The sequence below is a fragment of the Symphalangus syndactylus genome, chromosome 13, assembly GCF_028878055.3.
Source record: "Symphalangus syndactylus isolate Jambi chromosome 13, NHGRI_mSymSyn1-v2.1_pri, whole genome shotgun sequence".
NCBI classification, from domain to species: domain Eukaryota; kingdom Metazoa; phylum Chordata; class Mammalia; order Primates; family Hylobatidae; genus Symphalangus; species Symphalangus syndactylus.
Window position 1 is genome coordinate 31,344,698 of NC_072435.2, and position 20,752 is coordinate 31,365,449.

The window sequence follows — 20,752 nt, forward strand, 5'->3', positions numbered from 1 at the left end:
GCCTCACTTGCCTTGGCAGGTGGGAGGGGGGTATTCACAGAAGCATTCCTGGGAAAATATAGAGGGCAGATGGAAAAACAAAGTCCCCGAATCCAGCGCAGTAACATTTGTAGCAGACAGATCCAGCAATGGCATGAGTAGATCTTCAGAGAACCTGGGAAAGACGTGTTGCTTCTCTGAGCTGATGACACCCCACAGAGAACAAGTCGCTGGGTGGTTATTGAGGGCAGGACTGGTCCAACCCTCTGCCCCTAGACCTCTGCAGGAGGCAAGTGTTCTCTAAAGGTCTGTGTGTCACAGCTCACGTGGGCTGGATGCAGACGTTCACCGAAGACACTAGTGCTGTCTCCCCATCCCCTGGATGCTCCTGAGAGTGGAGCAGTGCCTCAAGCAGTCCTAGAGTGTATGAGTCACACAGGAGAAACCACCAGGCAGTGAGGAACCTTTGTCAGAGCAGGTCTCTTCTCCAAGGACCCACCTCAAAAAGAACACAGGCCACTGCAGACTCAGTGAAAAATTTTAAGTATTTGGCAAACCTGGAGTAAAACATCTATCCACCTATCCTCCATTTGTTATGATTATTATTTCACAACAGTTTTATTAAGATATAATTCACATATCGTACAATTCACCCACTGAGAGTATCCAATTTGATGGCTGTTATTACATTCAGAGTTGCACAAGTATCACCACAATTTTAGAGCACTGTCATCAACACCCAAAAAACTGTATCCATGAGCAGCCACTCCAAATTCCTCCCTTCTCGCAGCCCCTGGCAACCACTCATCTACTTCTATTTTTTTTTTTTTTTGAAATAGTCCTGCTCTATGGCCCAGGCTGGAATGCAGTGGTGCAATCTTGGCTCACTGCAACCTCTGCCTTCCAGGTTCAAGAGATTCTTCCACCTCAGTCTCCTGAGTAGCTGGGATTACAGGCACACACCACTACGCCCGGCTAATTTTTTGTATTTTTAGTAGAGATGGGGTTTTACCATGTTGGCCAGGATGGTCTTGAACTCCTGACCTGAGATGATCTGCCTGCCTTGGCCTCCCAAAGTGCTGGGATTACAGGTGTGAGCCACTGCACCTGGACCACTAATCTACTTTCTATCTTTATAGATTAGCCTATTCTAGATAATTCTGTGTAAATGAGATCATGGGCCATGTGATCTTGTGTGACTAGTTTACCTCACTTAGCGTAATGTTTTCAAGGTTCATCCATCTGTAGCACGTCACTACTTTGTTCCTTTTTATGGCCGAATAATATTCTACTGTATGAATATATTACATCTCGTTATCCATTCACTCATCAGTGGGATATTTGGGTTCTTACCATTTTTGGGCTATTATGAATAATGCGACCTCCATATTATTTTGAACCCAAATTCTGAAGCGACCTATAGATATTTCCCCAAACTCAGGAAGGATGTGTGTGACACTTTGTGGCTGGCCTCCAGCCCAGGGACAGCAGGCTTCCCATTAGCCTTGCTGGTGGATTCCCTCGCTTTCTTCCCCCCTGCTTTGCTGACCCACAGCTCCTTCTGTCCAAGCCCATTTATTTAGATATCCCACCTAAACGTTTCACACGCACACCCTATCAGCAACACACACGCTGTGCCCCTACACTAAACACTGGGCATTTGCTCCTGCCCAGATACTGCCACCTTGCTCAAGACCTTAGTGTTATATGAATCTTCTTCCTCCTTCCTTTCTATGTATACAATTCCACATTTCCACCACTGAATGAAGCTTTTGAGGGGAGAGGTCTCTGGAGTGTTTCTATGCCATTCAGTCATTCATCATCATTTACTAGAGCCCTGTATGCTTGGCTTGGTGGAGACAATGAAGATGACCCGGTCCCTTCCCTCAAGGAACTTAGGATCTATTGAGGAAGGAAGACAATCGGAGTACAGTGTGCTACGTGTTCACTGGGAAAGCACAGGGCGTGACAGACACGGCGGGGAGCCCTGGCTCACAGAGCAGGTCAGAGAAGGACTCTGGGAGGGAGTCTCAAAGTGGAACAGCAAGGAAAGGCAGTGCAGGTGAGAAATATAATGGCAGCTTAAGGAACTGTGCGTAGTTTTAATCTGTGGGCTGAAGTTTAGAGTGAATGAAGGAAATGGCAAGAGGCAGGGCTAGACAGTGGGCAGGGACCACATCCTGCTGGTAAGTAGTAGGATGAAACTTCATCCTGGAGTGATACAGAAACACTGATGAGTTTTAAGTGGGCAAAGGCGAAGTGATCCCATTTATTTTGGAAAGATATTTGCAGCAGTGTGCATAAGGGACTGAAAGGACATGAGACCAGAAACAGGAAGGCCAATTACAAAGAGGCTACCACAGTAAACCAAGAAGAGGGTGAGAGACTAAACGCAGGGGCAGGGGCCAGGCTGAAAACACACTTAGGTGGTAAAAGCAATGGGACTGACTGCTGAAGTTGACTGGTGTGGGAAGGTAACAAGGGAGAGACCCCCTCCCCATGGAGGACATGCTGTTGACTCAGGTCAGCAGATTCTCTGGGATGAAAACCTTCAAACCCTACCTTCCCGCAAACGGTAACAGTGAGGGCTGACAAGCTTTCTCAGGAGTGAGAAAATCCTTCTTAATTAATGAAATCTTAAACTGAACCTTAAGGCTGAAGGATCCAGAGTCCTGGTGGCCTGACCTTTCCCCTCCCCATGCAGAAGCACTTCCTTACAATTCTAGGGATCTGAGGAAAAAAAAAAAAATCTGAAAAGCCCAGGCCAAGTCCAATTGCTGGAGGCTGACGTTCAAAGGATTTTAGGGCAATATGGCTATGTGGTCAGCACGGCCTCTCACCTCTACACCTGACTCTCATTCAGTCGACTTTCCACACCTAGACTATTCCTCCCAACCTGTTAGAGAATCCAGTGTATCTTTTAGGACAAGCCTCCATCCCAGACTCCAAGCAAGCAAGCTCCCTGACTTCTGCAGCACTAACCCCTGCAGCCTCATGGGCACTGGGCAAACTGACTGCGGAGAGATATTAATTTTCTCTTTGCTGTGTGTAGTCATCTCCAATGGGGGCTGGCCTTAGGCTTCCTCAGGATTTTCTTGGCTTCAAAAATGCCTTGTACTTGATAGGCCAGAAATATTATTATAGACTAACTTAATACACTCGCCCCATCCCATCAACCCTAGAAAGTAAGACAAACTGTAATGACTACACAAGAAAAAAGAGAAGAGGAAAAAAAGCAGAAAGGTGTCATGACTTTGAAATGAAGGACCATACATTACAAAGATGTTCAATTGCATTTTTTTTAGGGGGGGGACACGGTCTTGCTTTGTCACTCAGGCTGGAGTGCCGTGGTGCAACCATGGCTCACCATGGCTTCAACCTCCCAGGCTCAAGTGATTCTCCTGCCTCAGTCTCCCAATTAGTCAGGACTACAGGTGTGCACCACCACACCTGACTAATTTTCTAATTTTTTGTAGAGACAGAGTCTCGATATGTTGCTGGGGCTGGTCTTGAATTCCTGGGTTCAAGCAATCCTCCTGCTTCAGCTTCCCAAAGTGTTGGGATTACAGGCATGAGCCACTGCGCCTAGCCTCAATTGCATTTTATACATAAATAAAATAAAAATCTCAATGGAATGGTTAAAATGCACTAAACAAAATAATACCAAAAATCATATAAATATTTTGCAAATAAATAAAAAAATACCAAAAATATCTTTAAAAGATCCAATAGAAAATATCACATATGGCAAACTGGAAGGTTGCAAAGTAGACCCCAGGGGCTGCTGGATGTACAAGTGAAGCTAGGTATTGAGGCTGGGGAGATGGAGGGTTTCCAACTAATACTTCCTTTATTGACTTGGTCTTGACCAGAGAAGACTAAGAGTCCTTCTAGGGGGCAATATGAACTGTCTTATTCATATTTTAGCCTCCAGCATCTAATGGAACTGACACATAACAGGTGTTCAATTATTCTTTTAGGATTGTAAAAAGTAAACATTGTGAGGCTAAAGAATATTCTGACAAAGACAGCAATTATGAGAATGAAACATGGAGTTGAAAAAGATTAATTCAGGCCGAGTGTGGCAGTTCACGCCTGTAATCTCAGCACTTTGGGTGGCTGAGGCAGGAGAGTCACTTGAGCGCAGGAGTTGGAGATCAGCCTGGGCAACATGGCGAAACCCCATCTCTACAAAAAATACAAGAATTAGCTGAGCATGGTGGTGTGCATCTGAAGTTCCAGCTACTCGGGAGGCTGAGGTGGGAGGATTACTTGAGCCTGGGAGATCGAGGCTGCAATGAGCCATGATTGTGCCATGGCACACCAGCCTAAGTGACAAAGTGAGACCCTGTCTCAAAACAAACAAAAAACCCAAGAAAAAGACCCAGAGAAGAAATTAAATTTTACCAGCTATTAAAGCACTTTTGAGAGTAAAAATTTAGGAAACATGATTTTGGTATAAAAATAAGAAAGTAAAATCAGTAAAACAAAAGAAATCTTAGAAAAGACGCTTTTTTTTTTTTTGAGATGAAGTCTCGCTCTTGTCCTCCAGGCTGGAGTGCAATGGTGCAATCTCAGCTCACTGCAACCTCTGCCTCCCAGGTTCAAGTGATTCTCCTGCTTCAGCCTCCTGAGTAGCTGGGATTACAGACACCTGTCACCATGCCTGGCTAATTTTTGTATTTTTAGTAGAGATGGGGTTTCACCATGTTGGCCAGGCTGGTCTCGAACTTCTGACCTCAGGTGATCCGCCCGCCTCGGCCTCCCAAAGTGCTGGGATTACAGGCGTGAGCCACAGCGCCTGGCCTAGAAAGACTCAATTTTAAGAACTGAATATTGATAAAGTAATTGTCACAAAATATAGGGGAAGGCTATCAAAAGGTAGTACTATGATAACTGAATAAACATATGAAGGGAAAGAAATCACTTTAGATCCATGTATTTGGACAGGCTACCAAAGACCTACCAGGACTGTTCATTTCTGCAAGTTTTTAAGACTTTTGTTCTCTCTCTGGGTCCATGTTGGCTTGTGCCCATTTCTTTTTTATCAAAGGATTCACATATTCACCTTATTACCCTGGTAGAACCCCCTTCTATAAGCTCCAATGAGCCACATCAGCCCTTCTGCTGAACTGAAACTGCCCTATCAAGCAAATACTAGCCTACTTCAGAGGGTCAGCTGAAACCAGTTGAAAGTTGAGAATTATTTTTGTCAGTTTTTCAATGGGGGATTGGCCTATGGCGTAAAAGTAGACTTAAAGAATGATGCCACTGGCTGCGCATGCTGGCTCACACCTGTAATCCCAGCACTTTAGGAGGCTGATGTGGGAGGATCACTTGAGCTCAGGAGTTCAAGACCAGCGTGGGCAACATGGTGAGACCCCATCTCTACGAAACATATTTTAAAAAGTTTCCGAGCTTGGTGGTGCATGCCTGTGATCCCAGCTACTCGGGAGGATCACTTGAGCCCAAGAGGTCAAGGCTGCAGTGAGCCATGATCACGCCACTGCAGCGCTCCAGCCTGGGTGACAGAGCAAGATCCTGTCTCAAAAAGAAAAGAAAAGAAAAAAAAAGTCACCTGCTCAGGTTCACAAAATAAGTTACAAATTTTAATTTTAATTTATAATAATCTTGTCTGGGCATATAATAATGACTCATATAATAATGAGTCCGGTGGCTCATGCCTGTAATCCCAGCACTTTGGGAGGCTGAGGCGGGTGGATCACCTGAGGTTAGGAGTTCAAGACCAGCTTGGCCAACATGGTGAAACCCCGTCTCTACTAAAAATACAAAAATTAGCTGGGGGTAGTAGCACTCACCTGTAATCCCAGCTACTCGGGAGGCTGAGGCAGGAGAATCGCTTGAACCCGGGAGGCGGACATTGCAGTGAGCCGAGATCGCGCCACTGCACTCCAGCCTGGGTGATAGAGCAAGACTCCATCTCAAAAAATAAAAAAATTAAAAATAAATAAAATAATCTCATCTCTGATGATACAGCATGGCATCTGCTGGCATTTATGAAGCAGTATCACAGCAATAAACCATTATTAAAGCATACTACGTGGAGGACACCGATTAAGTCCCATGGGGGATACAAAAATTAACAGCACTGTCGTGTCCTCTTTCGAGGTAACAGGTAGACAAGATAAAGGTGAAAAGTTAGATCACACTTAAATATAATAAAAGATAAGCTAAAAGTTAGGACCAGATGACTTCTAAACAGATGACACAGACAACTGGCATGGATGTCCACAGGAGGGAAGGCAAGGTCAACTCCAACAACGATGGTCATCAGAGAAGAGGCACGCTTTCAGATGGGGCTTGGAAAATAGATGGGATTTGCTGAGGCCGGTGTGGAGGAGTGAAGGCACAGAGGAAGGGAAGCAAAAGAGAAGAAAGTGATGAAAGTGAGGAGGGGCTTGGACTGAGGTCCCACATGGGAATTTTCTGCTGAGAGAGTGCCCATTTTTAAGGCACCCCACGCAGATGCGCTACCAGAACAAGCAGTCAACAGTGTGTGCGTGCCAGCAAGCACTCAGAACACAGCATAATTTCCAATCAAAGGCAACAGGTTTTGACCACAGGAAGTGCTCAAAATCATACTATGCTCTGAGTCACATAAGGTTTCCAGATAGAACCCCCACAGAAAAGTAAAAGAATCCTGGATGCTGAGAATCTCCCCTCAGGGTAGCACACCATGCAAACAATTCCTTGGAATTCACCACTCACCACCCTCCCAAAGCAGGCCCAGGAAGAAGGAAACAGAAATCTGCTTTATTTTTATTCTGAGCAAATAATTTTACTAAAAAAGATAAAATTTTCTGAAATAGGCTAGCCTGAAAAGGATTAGGAAGCGGCAGCAAAACAGGAAGGATGAGGATGCAGTGAGAAAAAGGACTAAGAATGAGAGTTTGAGGCCGGGCGCAGCGGCTCATGCCTGCGATCCCAGCACTTTGGCCGAGTGCGGGCGGATCACCTGAGGTCAGGAGTTCGAGACCAGCCTGGCCAACATGGTAAAACCTCATCTCTACTAAAAATACAAAAATTAGCTGGGTGTGGTGGTGCATGCCTGTAATCCCATCTACTTGGGAGGCTGAGGCAGGAGAATCACCGGAACCTGGGAGGTAGAGGTTGCAATGAGCCAATATCGCACCACTGCACTCCAGCCTGGGCGACAAAGCGAGACTCCATCTCAAAAACAAAAACAAAAGAATGAGAGGTTGGCCAGAGTAACAGAGAACCAAACTTTTCTCCATCAGAACCTTCCCCACCCTTGTCTACTGCCTGGGTGTGAGGCCTTGTGCTAGAATTTCTGCCCTAAACACAAGAGCATAAGCTATAAAACCAGAAATTCCATTTGACACATGAGCTGGCTCTGAGACTCTCCATTATTCTTCAGGGGCCTCAAGGTGAGAGACAACTGTCACACATTCACGGCCTTTCCAAGTGCCAACAGCATCACTAGCCAGTCTTGGCAAGGCAGGCCAGGGCTCTGGCTTCTTGCACAGGCTCTCAGAAACCCTGAGCTGCTCATATGGCAAGACAGTGGGGAATCCCTTCAACTCCTGTGTTCTTATCTTTAAAATGAAAGAGTTGGGACTAGAGGCTTTTTTAAAAGCAAACTCTTATTGAAAGATAATACACATTCAGAAGTTTACAGAGAAGTGTACGGTGATGGATTTTCACACAATGACCACACCTGTGTAAACAGCACCCACAGATCAAGATACAAAACATCCCAGCATTACAGAAGCCTTTCGTGCCCTCTACCAGCCTCTACTCCCTCCCCAAGGATATCCACTATCCCGATCCTTCCCTTCCCTTCCTTTCTCTTTCTCTTTCTCTCTTTCTTTTTCTCTTTCTTTCGCTCTTTCTCTTTCTCTCTTTTTCTTTCTTTCTCTCTCTTTCTTTTTTGAGGCTGGGTCTCACTCTGTCACACAGGCTGGAGGGCAGCGGCGCGATCTCGGCTCACTGCAACTTCTGCCTCCCCGATTCAGGTGATTCTCCTGCCTCAGCCTCCTGAGTAGTTGGGACTACAGGTGTGTACCACCATGCCCGGCTAATTTTTGTATGTTTAGTAGAGACGGGGTTTCACCATATTAGCCAGGCTGGTCTCGAACTCCTGACCTCAGGTGATCCACCCGCCTCGGCCTCCTAAAGTTCTGGGATTACAGGCGTGAGCCACCGCACCCGGCCACTATCCTGATTTCTAATAGCACAGGTAGTTTTTCTGGTTTTCTACTTTATAGAAGTAAAATATACAGTATGCATTCTTTTATTTCTGGCTTCTTTTATTCAACGTGTCCATGAGATTCACCCATGTTGTGGAGAGGTGGACTGGATGACTGTAAGGCAGCTGCAATTCTAACATATTACCATTTTACCACTACCCTAATATACAGCTGAGGGAGGTGCTATACTGGAAAGCATTTTGGCAATATTCTTTAAAATATAAAATGTACCTATCCATCCATCTGCCTGTTTCATTCTGAGGTATCTATCCTATAGATGTATTTGCATGCACATGTATGTGTGTGTATACATGTGTCTACACATGTATAGATAGCCAATGCAGTATTATCTATATTAACAAAAGACTGAGATGATGTCTTTTAACAGGAGACTGATTAAACAAATTATTATACAGCTGGCTGGGCACAGCAGCTCACGCCTGTAATCCCAGCACTTTGGGAGGCTGAGGTGGGCAGATCACCTGAGGTCAGGAGTTCGAGACCAGCCTGGCCAACATGGTGAAACCCCATCTCTACTAAAAATACAAAAATTAGCTGGGCGTGGTAGCAGGCGCCGGTAATCCCAGCTACTCAGGAGGCTGAGGCAGGAGAATCGCTTAAACCCGGGAGGTGGAGGTTGCAGTGAGCCGAGATTGCGCCACTGCCCTCCAGCCTGGGGGACAAGAGTGAGACTTCGTCTCTGAAAAAAAAAAAAAAAAAGCCAAAGAAATACTCTCCAGTCAAGTTTTTCAAAGGCTGATTTATGCCTATCATTATAGGAAAATGTATGCAATACATTTTTCGGTGGGAAAAAGCAAAGCATAGAACAGCACATTCAGCATGGCTCCATCTGTATAAAAAGCAGCCCAGCACGTTATATCTATTATGTGTAGACACATATACAGAAAGCTCTGGAAGGTACAATTTAAACTCTTAATAGCAGGTAACTTTGAGAATGAGAAAATGACTTTACTTTTTACTTCTAACGATTCTACAATTTTTTTAAACAAAAATGTGTTCATTGCTAAATTACTTTTCACATAATACAGAAATATGTGGAATAAACAGTAAAAGCCCTATTTTTTTCTCCAATCTGTCCTCTAATAAGAAACTGTCTTCTCTGTATGTAGACCAAAGAATGAAAACCTATGAAATTCTTCATATACAAAAGACCTGAGGAAGCCACCGGAATCTAGGGGTCTATCACCTACCATCTCATACATAAGCTTCCTGCCTGAATGACTATATTGGTCTACACTGGCTCCTGTGGCACCCACTGCCTGGTCTTGGAGGAGACATGTATTCCTTTTGTTTCTTAGCAGAGTGATATATATACCCAAGAAGATGGGTACCTAATGACAGATCTGACTGAAATGCTAACATAATTACAGGCAGACAGAAACAGCCAGGGCTAATGGAGAGAAGGCGGGAAAGGGCATAAGCACACATCCCTCAACAAGACCAAGTTACTTTTTTCTTTCTTTCTTTTTCCTTTTTTGAGACAGGTCTTGCTCTGTTGCCCAGGGTGAAGTACAGTGGTGCAATCATAGCTCACTCTAACCTTGAATTCCTGGGATCAAGCAATCCTCCCACCTTAGCCTCCTGAGTAGCTGGGACTATAGGCATGTGCCACAATACATGGCTAACTAAAACAAAACAAAACAAAACAAAACAAAACAAAACAAAACAAAACTTTTTTTGTAGAGGCAAGGTCTTGCTATGTTGCCCAGGCTGGTCTCAAACTCCTAGGCTCAAGCGATCCTCTAGCCCCTCTGCCTCCCAACATGCTGGGATTACAGGCCTGAGCCACCACACTCGCACCTGGCCTCGAGTTACCTTTAAATGGCACAAAAGGAGCAGTTTCTAAAACAATGGTAGTGAGGAAGTTATCATCAGTAGACAAAATATAAAGACCATTTAAAAAAGGAGGTTTTTGGGTGGGTGCAGTGGCTCATGCCTGTAATCCCAGCACTTTGGAAGGCTGAGGTGGGTGGATCACCCGAGGTCAGGAGTTTGAGACCAGCCTGGCCAACATGGTGAAACCCTGTCTTTACTAAAAATACAAAAATCAGCTGGGCGTAGTGGCGGGTGCCTGTAATCCCAGCTACTTGGGAGGCTGAAGGAGGAGAATTGCTCGAACCCAGGAGGCCGAGGTTGCAAGTGAGCCGAGATCCTGTCATTGCACTCCGGCCTGGGTGACAAGAGTGAAACTCTCGTCTCAAAAAAATAAAAATAAAAATAATAAAATAAAATAAAAATACATAAAAAAGAGATTTTTGGCTAGGTGTGGTGGCTCACACCTATAATCCCAGCACTTTGGGAGGCCGAATCACTTGAGCACAGGAGTTCAAGACCAGCCTGGTAACATGGCAAAACCACATCCCTACAAAAAATACAAAAAAGTAGCCAGGTGTGGTGGTGCATGCCTGTAGCCCCTACCTGGGAGAATCACCTGAGTCCAGGAAGTCAAGGTTGCAGTGAGCCGTGAGATTGTGCCACTGCACTCTAGCCTGGGCAATGAAGTAAGACCTTGTCTCAAATAAATAAATAAAATTTTTTTTAAAAAAGGAGATTTTCTAGAATGCTAAATTTATTTTACTTAAACAACTGTACTTCATTTAAAAACAGCAGAATAAAGATTTTACCCTTTTTCCTCTGGAGAATCACACAAAAGCAACCAGGAGAATGAGAAACAGAAATATCACCTATTTGACAAAACTGGAGACATCTGTGACCTCAATCCCCAATATATGAGTAAAAACGACCAAATGCTGTAAAGGTCAAATGAGGGCGTGGGAAAGTGATGAAAGAGAATGCCTGTTGTTACAGATGTCAGAGAAGGCATGCAATTGCAGTTCTCAAAAGCAAATGCTTCACTACCAGGGTGCAAAACCATTGTTTCAAACAGTGGGAACTGGTTCAGGGACTCCTGACTGAGCCTTCCTCAGATCCCATCTGGTGTGCAGGATCATACATACAGGTCCAATGTGCAGGAAGTGGTCTATCAATGAGGTAGAGCAACAGAGAGCAACTGCCTGGAGCAGCTCTCCGATGGCCAGTTCCAGATGTCTGAGGAAAAAGCCTCGCAGTGTCATCCACATATAAAATATTTAAGGAACACTCCTGCTAAGCTAGGTCCCCCTCCCACAGTAGTTTTCTACAAATTTGTTAGACTAGGAAGGAATCTTCAAAGAGAAATAATTTTAAAAGGATCTGGCACACACTAAACCATGCACTTTTTTTTTTTTTTTTTTTTTTGAGATGGAGTCTTGCTCTGTCGCCCAGGCTGGAGTGCAGTGGTGCGATCTCGGCTCACTGCAAGCTCCACCTCCTGGGTTGACGCCATTCTCCTGCCTCAGCCTCTGGAGTAGCTGGGACTACAGGCGCCCGTCACCATGCCCGGCTAATTTTTTTGTATTTTTAGTAGAGACAGGGTTTCACCGTGTAAGCCAGGATGGTCTCGATCTCCTGAGTTCGTGATCCGCCCGCCTCGGCCTCCCAAAGTGCTGGGATTACAGGCTTGAGCCACCGTGCCCGGCCTTAAACCATGCACTTAAAAATGATTAAGATGGTGGCCAGGCATGGCAGCTTGGGCCTGTAGTCCCAGCTACTCGGGAGGCTGAGGCAGGAGGATCGCTTAAACCTAGGTGTTTCAGGCTGCAGTGAGCTATGATTGCATCACTGCACTCCAGCTCCCTCCTCAGTGTTCTCACAGTATTTTGAACATAAGAAATCTCCCTCCTTCTATACCTATTCCCCCATTCTCATTTCCTAACTCCTAATAGCACAGACTATGCCCTATGCATTATCTTCTGGCCTGCTGGAGAGGCTCATTAAACATCCTCATTGCATGAATGCGAGAAGCACGGATCCTGAACTAACAGTCAGGTGTGTTCACCAATCACCTTGCCACTGTACCAAAACAGTTACTATGCCCAATCTCACAAATTTATTCATCCTATTTAGATGAATCAATCATCTAAGCCACACATTTAACAGTTTAGTTATTTATTTATTTTTGAGATAGGGTTTAACTCTATCGCCAGTCTGGAATGCAGTAGCGTTATCACAGCTCACTGAAGCCTTGAGCTCCCAGGCTCAAGTGATCTTCCCACCTTAGCCTCCCAAGTAGCTGGGACTGCAGGCACATACTACCATGCCTGGCAAATTTTTTATTTTTTGTATAGGCAGGGTTTCCCTATACTGCTCAGGCTGGTCTCAAACTCCTGGGCTCTAGTGATCCTCCTGCCTCAGCCTCCAGAAGTACTGGGATGGTCACTGGGCCCAGCCCCACTTAACAGTTTAAATCACACTTTTTAAAAATGACGAAGGATGGTACCACTTGAATAGCAGTGTTAGAAAGTCTGCTTTGGCCGGGTGCGGTGGCTCACGCCTGTATTCCCAGCACTTTGGGAGGCCGAGATGGGTGGATCACGAGGTCAGAAGTTCGAGACCATCCCGGCTAACATGGTGAAACCCCATCTCTACTAAAAATACAAAAATTAGCCGGGTGTGGTGGTGGGTGCCTGTAGTCCCAGCTACTCGGGAGGCTGAGGCAGGAGAATGGTGTGAACCCGGGAGGCAGAGGTTGCAGTGAGCCGAGAGATCGTGCCACTATGCTCCACCCTGGGCGACAGAGCAAGACTCCGTCTCAAAAAAAAGAAAGAAAGTCTGCTTTAAGAACAGCTAATGATAATTTGTAATTAGTAAGATGAGGGCTATACATATGCCTCAAATATTTAGAAACCACTGGTTAAACGTAGGAAGATATATGCATACATAAAATATTGTTTATCATCATCATGTCTGTTTAACAGATGAGGAAACTGAGGCTTAGACAGGGTAAGTCACTTGCCCCAGACCACACAGCTACTGGGTAGCAGAGCTAGGCCTGGCATCCAAACAGACTGACTCCATGTGGCTGCTTTTAATCACACTGATGTATTACAGTCTGAGCAGCCCTCAACCAAAATGCTTAGGACCAGAAGTGTTTCAGAATTTGGAATATTTGCATATACATAATGAGGTATCTTGAGGATGTTGTTGGGTGTGGTGGCTCATGCCTGTAATCCCAGCACTTTGGGAGGCCGAGGCAGGAGAACTGCTTGAACATGGGAGGTGGAGGTTGCAGTGAGCTGAGACTGTGCCATTGCACTCCAGCCTGGGTGACAGAGTGAGACTCCCTCTCCAAAAAAAAAAAAAAAAAAAGATATCTTGGGGATGGGACCCAAACCTAAACACAAAATTTACTTATGTTTCACATATACCTTATACACACAGCATGGAAGGTAATTTCATAAATTTTTTTTTTTTTTGAGACAGGGTCTTGTTCTATCACCCAGGTTGCAGTGCAATGGTGCAATCTCAGCTTACTGTGGCCTCTGCCTCCCAGGCTCAAGTGATTCTCTCACCTAGCCTCCCAAGTAGCTGGGACTACAGGTGCATGCCACCACATCTGGCTAATTTTTGTATTTTTAGTAGAGATCGCGTTTCTCCATCTTGCCCATGCTGGTCTCAAACTCCTGGGCTCAAGTGATCTGCCCGCATTGGTCTCTCTAAGCGTTGGGATTATAGGCATGAGCCACTGTGCCCTGGCCTCGTGCATGAAACAAAGTTTTGACTGTGACCACATGGGGTCAGGTGGGGAATCATGTTGGTGCTCAAAAATGTTCAGATTTGGGGCATTTTGGATTTCAGATTAGGGATGTGTGACCTGCATTTACCCTGTCTTATTATATGATGGTCATATATGGGTGTAGTATGCAGGCTCATTTTTACTTAAAAAATACTTTCAAGAGGAAAAATATAACAATCATACAGCAATTACCATTTTTTAAAAAGGAAATTATTTTTTTCTTAAATGGTTTAAAGGGTTGCCCTGTAATCTAGCTTGTGTTATTTAAATGCTGAGTAAGTCCTTCCCTTCAAAGATCACTCTGATGATAAAGCATAAAGCTTCCTGCCACAAATACAGGAAGTATGAAATACTGCACTCCAGCCCGGGTGATGGAAAGAAACCCTGTCACAAAACAAAACAAAAAACATCGTACGAAATTACCTTCATGCTATGTGAATAAGGTATATATGAAACATACATGAATTTTGTGAGGCTAAGATTAGGAAGATATTGTTGGTCTGACATAACTGCTGCCAAGAAGGCTGCTGAAAGGCTGGCTGTGTGGGGGCAATGGCGACTCCTCTCAGGCTCTGTCCGTCACAGAGAGGGTGATGTGAAATAATGCTTATCAATGTTAGCTATCCTCATCATTATTGTTATTCAAACAGCTACTACCACATCCTTGCCATCTGATTATGTTCATCTCTGCCCATTTAAAAGTTTTCCAAACTAGATGAACTTATCATTAATACCTATACTTACTATAATGCCCCACTATCCCTCCCCCGCTGGAGTTGTATCACATGGACGGGGGCGGCTTAGATCAAGGACTGTTGCGTTGAGTTCTGTTCAGGCTGGGTCTTTTGCCTTCTTCTTCTTCATCTAGTGTGATATTGAAACAATAAATACACAACCTACTTTTTCAAGTCAGACCCTGCCAGAACTATGCCTAAGACTATCTAAGGCTCAGAAGAATTTCGAATTTACCCAGATTCAGGGTCCTTCACTGGCTTCATGGGTTACGGAGAAGTAAGTGCTCTCCACAGAGAGCCCAGCCCCAGGAAGTGAAACACCTCATTATTGATTAAGCCCAAACGCTGGCTCCTGACAGCCATAACAGAAGAAAAGGTTTTCTGTTGTGGCTTTTAAAACAAAAAACAGATCACAGAACAGAAACACTGATTGTAGTTTCAGTTATCAGAAGCTTTGGACTATGTACTAGAAAGGTCTTGTTTCAACCAAATTGCAGCATACATGAAAAGATAAATTGTGTGAGTTTGTTTTTTTAAAACTGTTGGGAGGCTACGAATTTAAATAGCCAAAGGATGCCAGCCAAGAGTGAAAGAACGCAAACTGGGGTGAAATCACAAGGCCTTGCACCATCTTTGTTTGAAAAAGTGGGATTCAGTTGTCTGATACCCAGTCAGCTTACATTTCAAACAGTAAACCACCTGGGAGCCAGGCACTACACAAAGGCGTGAGCTCATCTCTTCAGACCACGGCTCTCAAGTGGCATTTGTCCACGTCTTCGTCCACCTGTCTCAGCCCTTCTGACTTTCAGTTGCCTCAATTCCCATTTCTACTGACCCAATTGCTGTGTTCTGGTCATGTGGACACAAAGATCCCTGACAGAGGACTCTGGAGAGCCAGGTCCCATGGGGACACATGAATCAGGAAAGAAGGGGCTAGAACAAGAACACACAAGTCCTCAAGAGCGAGGACTGTTCTCCACAGAGCAGCCAGTTATTTTATTAAGCAAAGGCCAAGTCCTGTCCCTCCACTCCAAACCCCTCAATGGCTTCTTACCTCACTCAGAGTAAAAACCAAGCTCTTTCCCAGGAATGTCCTGGCCTCTGGATGTTTGCACTTGCTGTTCTCTCTGTCTGAAAGGTTCCTCCCCAGGAAATGGCATGGCTCCCTCCCCCATTTCCTTCAGGACCTTCTCAAAAGCCACTCTTCCCCAGCCCTCCTTATCTAAAATGTTAACGTTCACCCCGGACATTTCATACCCCACCTTTCCTGCTTCATTTTTTTCCTTCCCGAGCACTAATCACTAAGGTTCTTTACATTTTACTTCTTATTATCTGTCTCCCCCCGGGTTATAATGTATGCCACACGAGGGTGAGGATTTTGTCTGTTTTGTCCAATGCTGTATCACCAGCATGTTAAACAGTGCATGGCACATAGTATAAGGTGCTCAATATATACTTGCTGAATACGCGAAAAAAGGACAGTGTCTTCACAGTCTTCTGGCTCTCTGGAGCCAGGCAGATAAATAAATGCACAAAGGACCACTTAAAGAGTGATGTAGGGCCAGGCATGATGGCTCATGCCTGTAATCCCAGCACTTTGGGATCACTCAAGGTGGGCAGATCACTCAAGGTGGGCAGATCACTCAAGGCCAGGAGTTCAAGACCAGCCTGGGCAACACGGCGAATCCCTATCTCTACAAAAAATACAAAAACTAGCTGGGCGTGGTGGCACGCACCTGTGGTCCCAGCTACTCTGGAGGCTGAGTTAGGAGGATCACCTGAGATCCAGGAGGTCGAGGCAGCATGCTGCAAGCTGAGATCGCACCACTGCACTCCAGCGTGGGCAACAGTAGGAGACCCTGTCTCAAACAAAACAAAACACAACACAACAAAACAAAAACAATCCTCATAGTCCTAATAGGGTGGGCATTATTATTAGCTGCATTTTGCAGAGGAAGAACAGAGGCTCAGCGATGTGAAAGAGTTTAGCCAAGGTAAGTGGCAGAGCTGGGATTTTTGTTTGTTTCGTTTTAGATAGTTTTCTTGTTAAGCACATGGAAATACTTTGCACATTTGAGAATTACTGACTTCTTACATGCTCTTTTGGAGAAACAGCAAATCATACATGTAATATAAACACAATTACAGATTATTTTGCAGGAACTTTTTTATTTATGGGGCTTACTTTTCATAAGATAAATAATAGTTCCTTCTTTCAAATCATTTTGACAATTTATTTGGAGGATCATAAATTTAAATTGAACAGCACAATTAATGTAATAAATGACACAATCATCCAGAACTTTGAGTATTCATAGTTTTAATATTCTATTCTAAAAATAATGTATTTTTTAAAATGGATGCATAATTATACATATTTACAGAATACATGTGATATTTTGATACAAGGATACAATGTGTAATGATCAAATCAAGATGATTAGGATATCCATCACCTCAAATATATATCATTTCTTTGTGTTGGCAACATTTCACATCTTGTAGCTATTCTGAAATATACAATAAATTACTGTTAACTATAGTCATCCTACTGGGCTATCAAACACTAGAACTTATTCCTTCTAACTGTATTTTTATATCCATTTAAGCATCCTCTCTTAATACCCCATTCCCCTACAGTTGGGATTTTAAACCAATTGTACCAATTCCAAAGTCCATGCTCTGACCCGCCCTGCTATGACCTTAGGAATGCAGAAGGGAGAACAAGTCACGTGGGCTACTCTCCCTGGGGAGACAGCCATACTGGGTCTTGAAGACCAGGAGCCTCTGCATGGGGGACTTGGCAAATGAAGGGGATGGCCAGCACAGGGGCCTGCCTAGAGTGGAAGATGCATCTTAGATCATTTCAATAATAACACCAACAACAGTAGCAAACTGACTACTTACAACCTGCCAGGTACTGTTATGAGGTCTCTAACATACTGAATCATCTCATGACTCAAAGTACCATCATTATCCCCATTTTATGGTCAAGGAAACTAACAATGGAGAAGTTAAATATTTGCTCGTAAGCAGCAGAGCTGGGATTTGATTCCAGATAGTTTGGCTCCAAGTTTGTCCTGTACATACTATACACTAGCAAGAAAAAAAAAGGCCATGAAAACACACATGGCACAAACATGCACATGCGCAGTCCCCAAGGGCACGCCTCAAAAGTCCTCAGGTGGTTTCTCTGGGCACATCCCACAGTTCCTTTCCGTACAGTTGCATTCTGTACTTTCCCCATCCCCTCCCCCGTCCTGGATGTATTTGTTGCGAGGCTGCCTCCCAAAGGCCTGTGATCTAATGGCAAGCATTTTCCCCTGAAGACGCTAGCATCAATTAGTGGTGAAATTTAAATCTGCCACGCAGAAAGCACTCTACTCATTTACCCAGGCAAATAAGCTGCATCAGGGGGAAGGTCACAGCCTAAGTATTCTGGCAAAGGCCGTTTGATAGAGGGCTTCCATTTGCAGCTGAGGAGCTGAGGGTAACCTCTGACCTGCAAATGATGGAGACAAACTGGTCCACAGCTGCAGGGCTCCACATTCACCCTGTAAAGGGACTGGGGTAAGAGCCTCACTTCTTGACTCCCTCCCTTTCCTCTCCTCACAAACTGCTCACAAGGCTGAACCTTTCATTTTGGAGTCTTTGTGAAGACTTGTCTCACTGCTAGGTGTTCTTGTTGACACCTACTTCTCTGTGCCACAAATGGCCAGCATTTCATCAGAGAGCACTGTCCTATGATGGCCCGGCAGGTAAAAACCATGGGGTCATCAAGATGTGTGCAAACCACAGTCTCAATGCAAAACCACAGAGAGAGCCACAGCGAGGTAATGGAGGGCCAGCCAGGTCTCAGTAGATGGCAACGATCCAGCTGGGGCAAGAATGTGGTGACAGCTTTGGGGAACCCACATTCACCCTGCCAGAATCACTCCTTCAGCCCCGAAGATATAAAAACACACCACCACAAGCTCAGTAACACAGAGAGATCCCCTGACTGCCTCTGCCATCAGCCTCAGAGATTATTACCCCTTCAGGGACTGATACATGCTTGGAGACATCATTTAAATCATTGTGTCCAACATGCTAAACTGAATTATTGAAAACTGCCTCCCTTCTAGGTATACACACCAATGTAAGTGCACACATATGTACACCAAAATTCATGTACAGGAATGTTCACAGCAGCACTATTCATAACTGCCCAAACTGGAAAGTACCCAAATGTCCAGTAAGAGTGGAAGAAAGAAATTGTGGAATATTCACATGATGAAAGTCTACATAGCAATGAGAACAAACCATCTACAATCACGCACAACCACGGATGAATTTATGGATTTAATCATGTAGCTGACTCTCATAAACATAATGTTAAGTGAAAGAAGCTAGGTACAAAAATGTGCATTTGGTATGATTCCATTTTTAAAATACAAAAGCAGGCAAAAGTATTCCATACCATCGGATGCCAGGATACTGGTTATCCTTGTTGAGGGATGAAATGATGAGGGGCCTTTGGGGGTGGCCGTCTTCTGTTTTCCTGACCTATGTGACCAGTGTCCAGATGGGTGTGCTTTTCTTAGTGTGTGTTATACTTCAAGGAGAAGTTTTAAAAACTGCCTACAGACACTGCCCAGTCTCATCCATTACTGTTTTGGGGAAATGTCCCATTGGGATTTCCATACCACAGCAAGTCAGTGACAGGAGCTACCAAAATGATGGCTAATGTTGACTGAATGATCACTATTTGCCAGGCACTACTCCAAGAACATTACAAACAGAATTTAATTGTCAAAAACTCCCTTTGAAAGAGTTGTTATTTTAATTCCCAATTTGAAGGAACAGAAAAATGAGGCTTAGACAGTTAAGGTATCTTGCCTATGGCTGGCCAGCTACTCCTGCATGGCAAAGGCGGGGTGTCAGCTGTGACTCCAAATTTCATGGGTTTAACATCTGACTAGGCTAGTGGAAAACGAGTTCATGGTACAAACAGAGAAGTCACATTAGACCCCCAACTCTTTTCTTTTCCACAACCCTTTTTTATTGAGTTCAGGCCACTTGTTTTATAAATGTATCATATTCTGGATTTGTCTGATTGCTTCTCCCTGATAAAATTCGGGTGAAATATTTTTGGCCAGGAGGCACAACACAATGTCGGGTTGATCCAGTAGAGATGCTGAGTGTAACTACTTTGGTAAGGTGGTAATACCCAGATCTTTGCATTATAAAGGTGCGGTCCCCCTTTGTAACTAGTAGTTAATGTGCTGGATGATATTTTGAAATTATATAAACAGCTAGTTTCTTCAAAACTGTTCCCCAATGACTTCTTTTTTGTTTTGTTTTTAAAAATCAACTTCATTGAGGTATAATTTATATATAGTAAACTGTATCCATTTAAAGTATACCATCTGATAATTTTTTTTTTTTTGAGACGGAGTCTTGCTCTGTCGCCCAGGCTGGAGTGCAGTGGCACGATCTCGGCTGGCTGCAAGCTCCACCTCCTGGGTTCACGCCATTCTCCTGCTTCAGCTTCCCGAGTAGCTGGGACTACAGGTGCCCGCCACCACTCCTGGCTAATTTTTTGTATTTTTAGTAAAGACGGGGTTTCACTGTATCAGCCAGGATGGTCTCAATCTCCTGACCTTGTGATCCGCCTGCTTCGGACTCCCAAAGTGCTGGGATTACAGGCATGAGCCACTGCGCCTGGCCTGATAATTTTGAAATACGTAATACATGAGTGAAATGATCACAATTAAAATATGGAATACTTCCACCACCCCCAAAAGTTTTCTATTGTCTCTTTGCAATCGATTCTTCTTGCCATCCCAGCTTCCAGGCGACCACTGGTTGGCTTCACATTAGTAGGTTAGTGTGCATTTTCCAGAGCTTTCTAGAAAGGGAACCATGGTTCATGGTCTTGTGTGTCTGGCTTCCATCACTCTCAGCAGCATAATTTTGAGATGCCACTGTTGTTACACACAGCATACTTATTCCCTTTAATGAATGAGAAGTATTCCATTAGATGGATGGACCTACTGGTCTATTCACCTGCTGGTGGACATCTGGGTGGCTTCTAGTTTGGGGCCGTCATGAACAAAGCTGCTAGAAACAGCTGAGTACAAGTCTTAGTGTGAACATATGTTTTCATTTTTCTTGGGCAAATACCTAGAAGT

At 44.4% G+C, this 20,752-nt stretch overlaps 1 protein-coding gene across 6 annotated transcripts in view; it reads right to left on the bottom strand.

The window, feature by feature from the left end:
- ARHGAP35 (Rho GTPase activating protein 35) overlaps nt 1-20,752 on the bottom strand; it is a 149,433-nt gene that overhangs the window by 36,391 nt on the left and 92,290 nt on the right. Inside the window, exon 4 of one of the 6 annotated variants that reach the window (XM_063615752.1) lies at nt 15,615-16,438. The exons of 2 other annotated variants lie outside the window; for them this stretch is intronic. In XM_063615752.1, the coding sequence (XP_063471822.1) occupies nt 16,155-16,438 (284 nt within the window). In that variant the 3' untranslated portion in view covers nt 15,615-16,154. 3 more of the 6 variants (XM_055237482.2, XM_063615754.1, XM_055237481.2) reach the window with 3 other exon arrangements.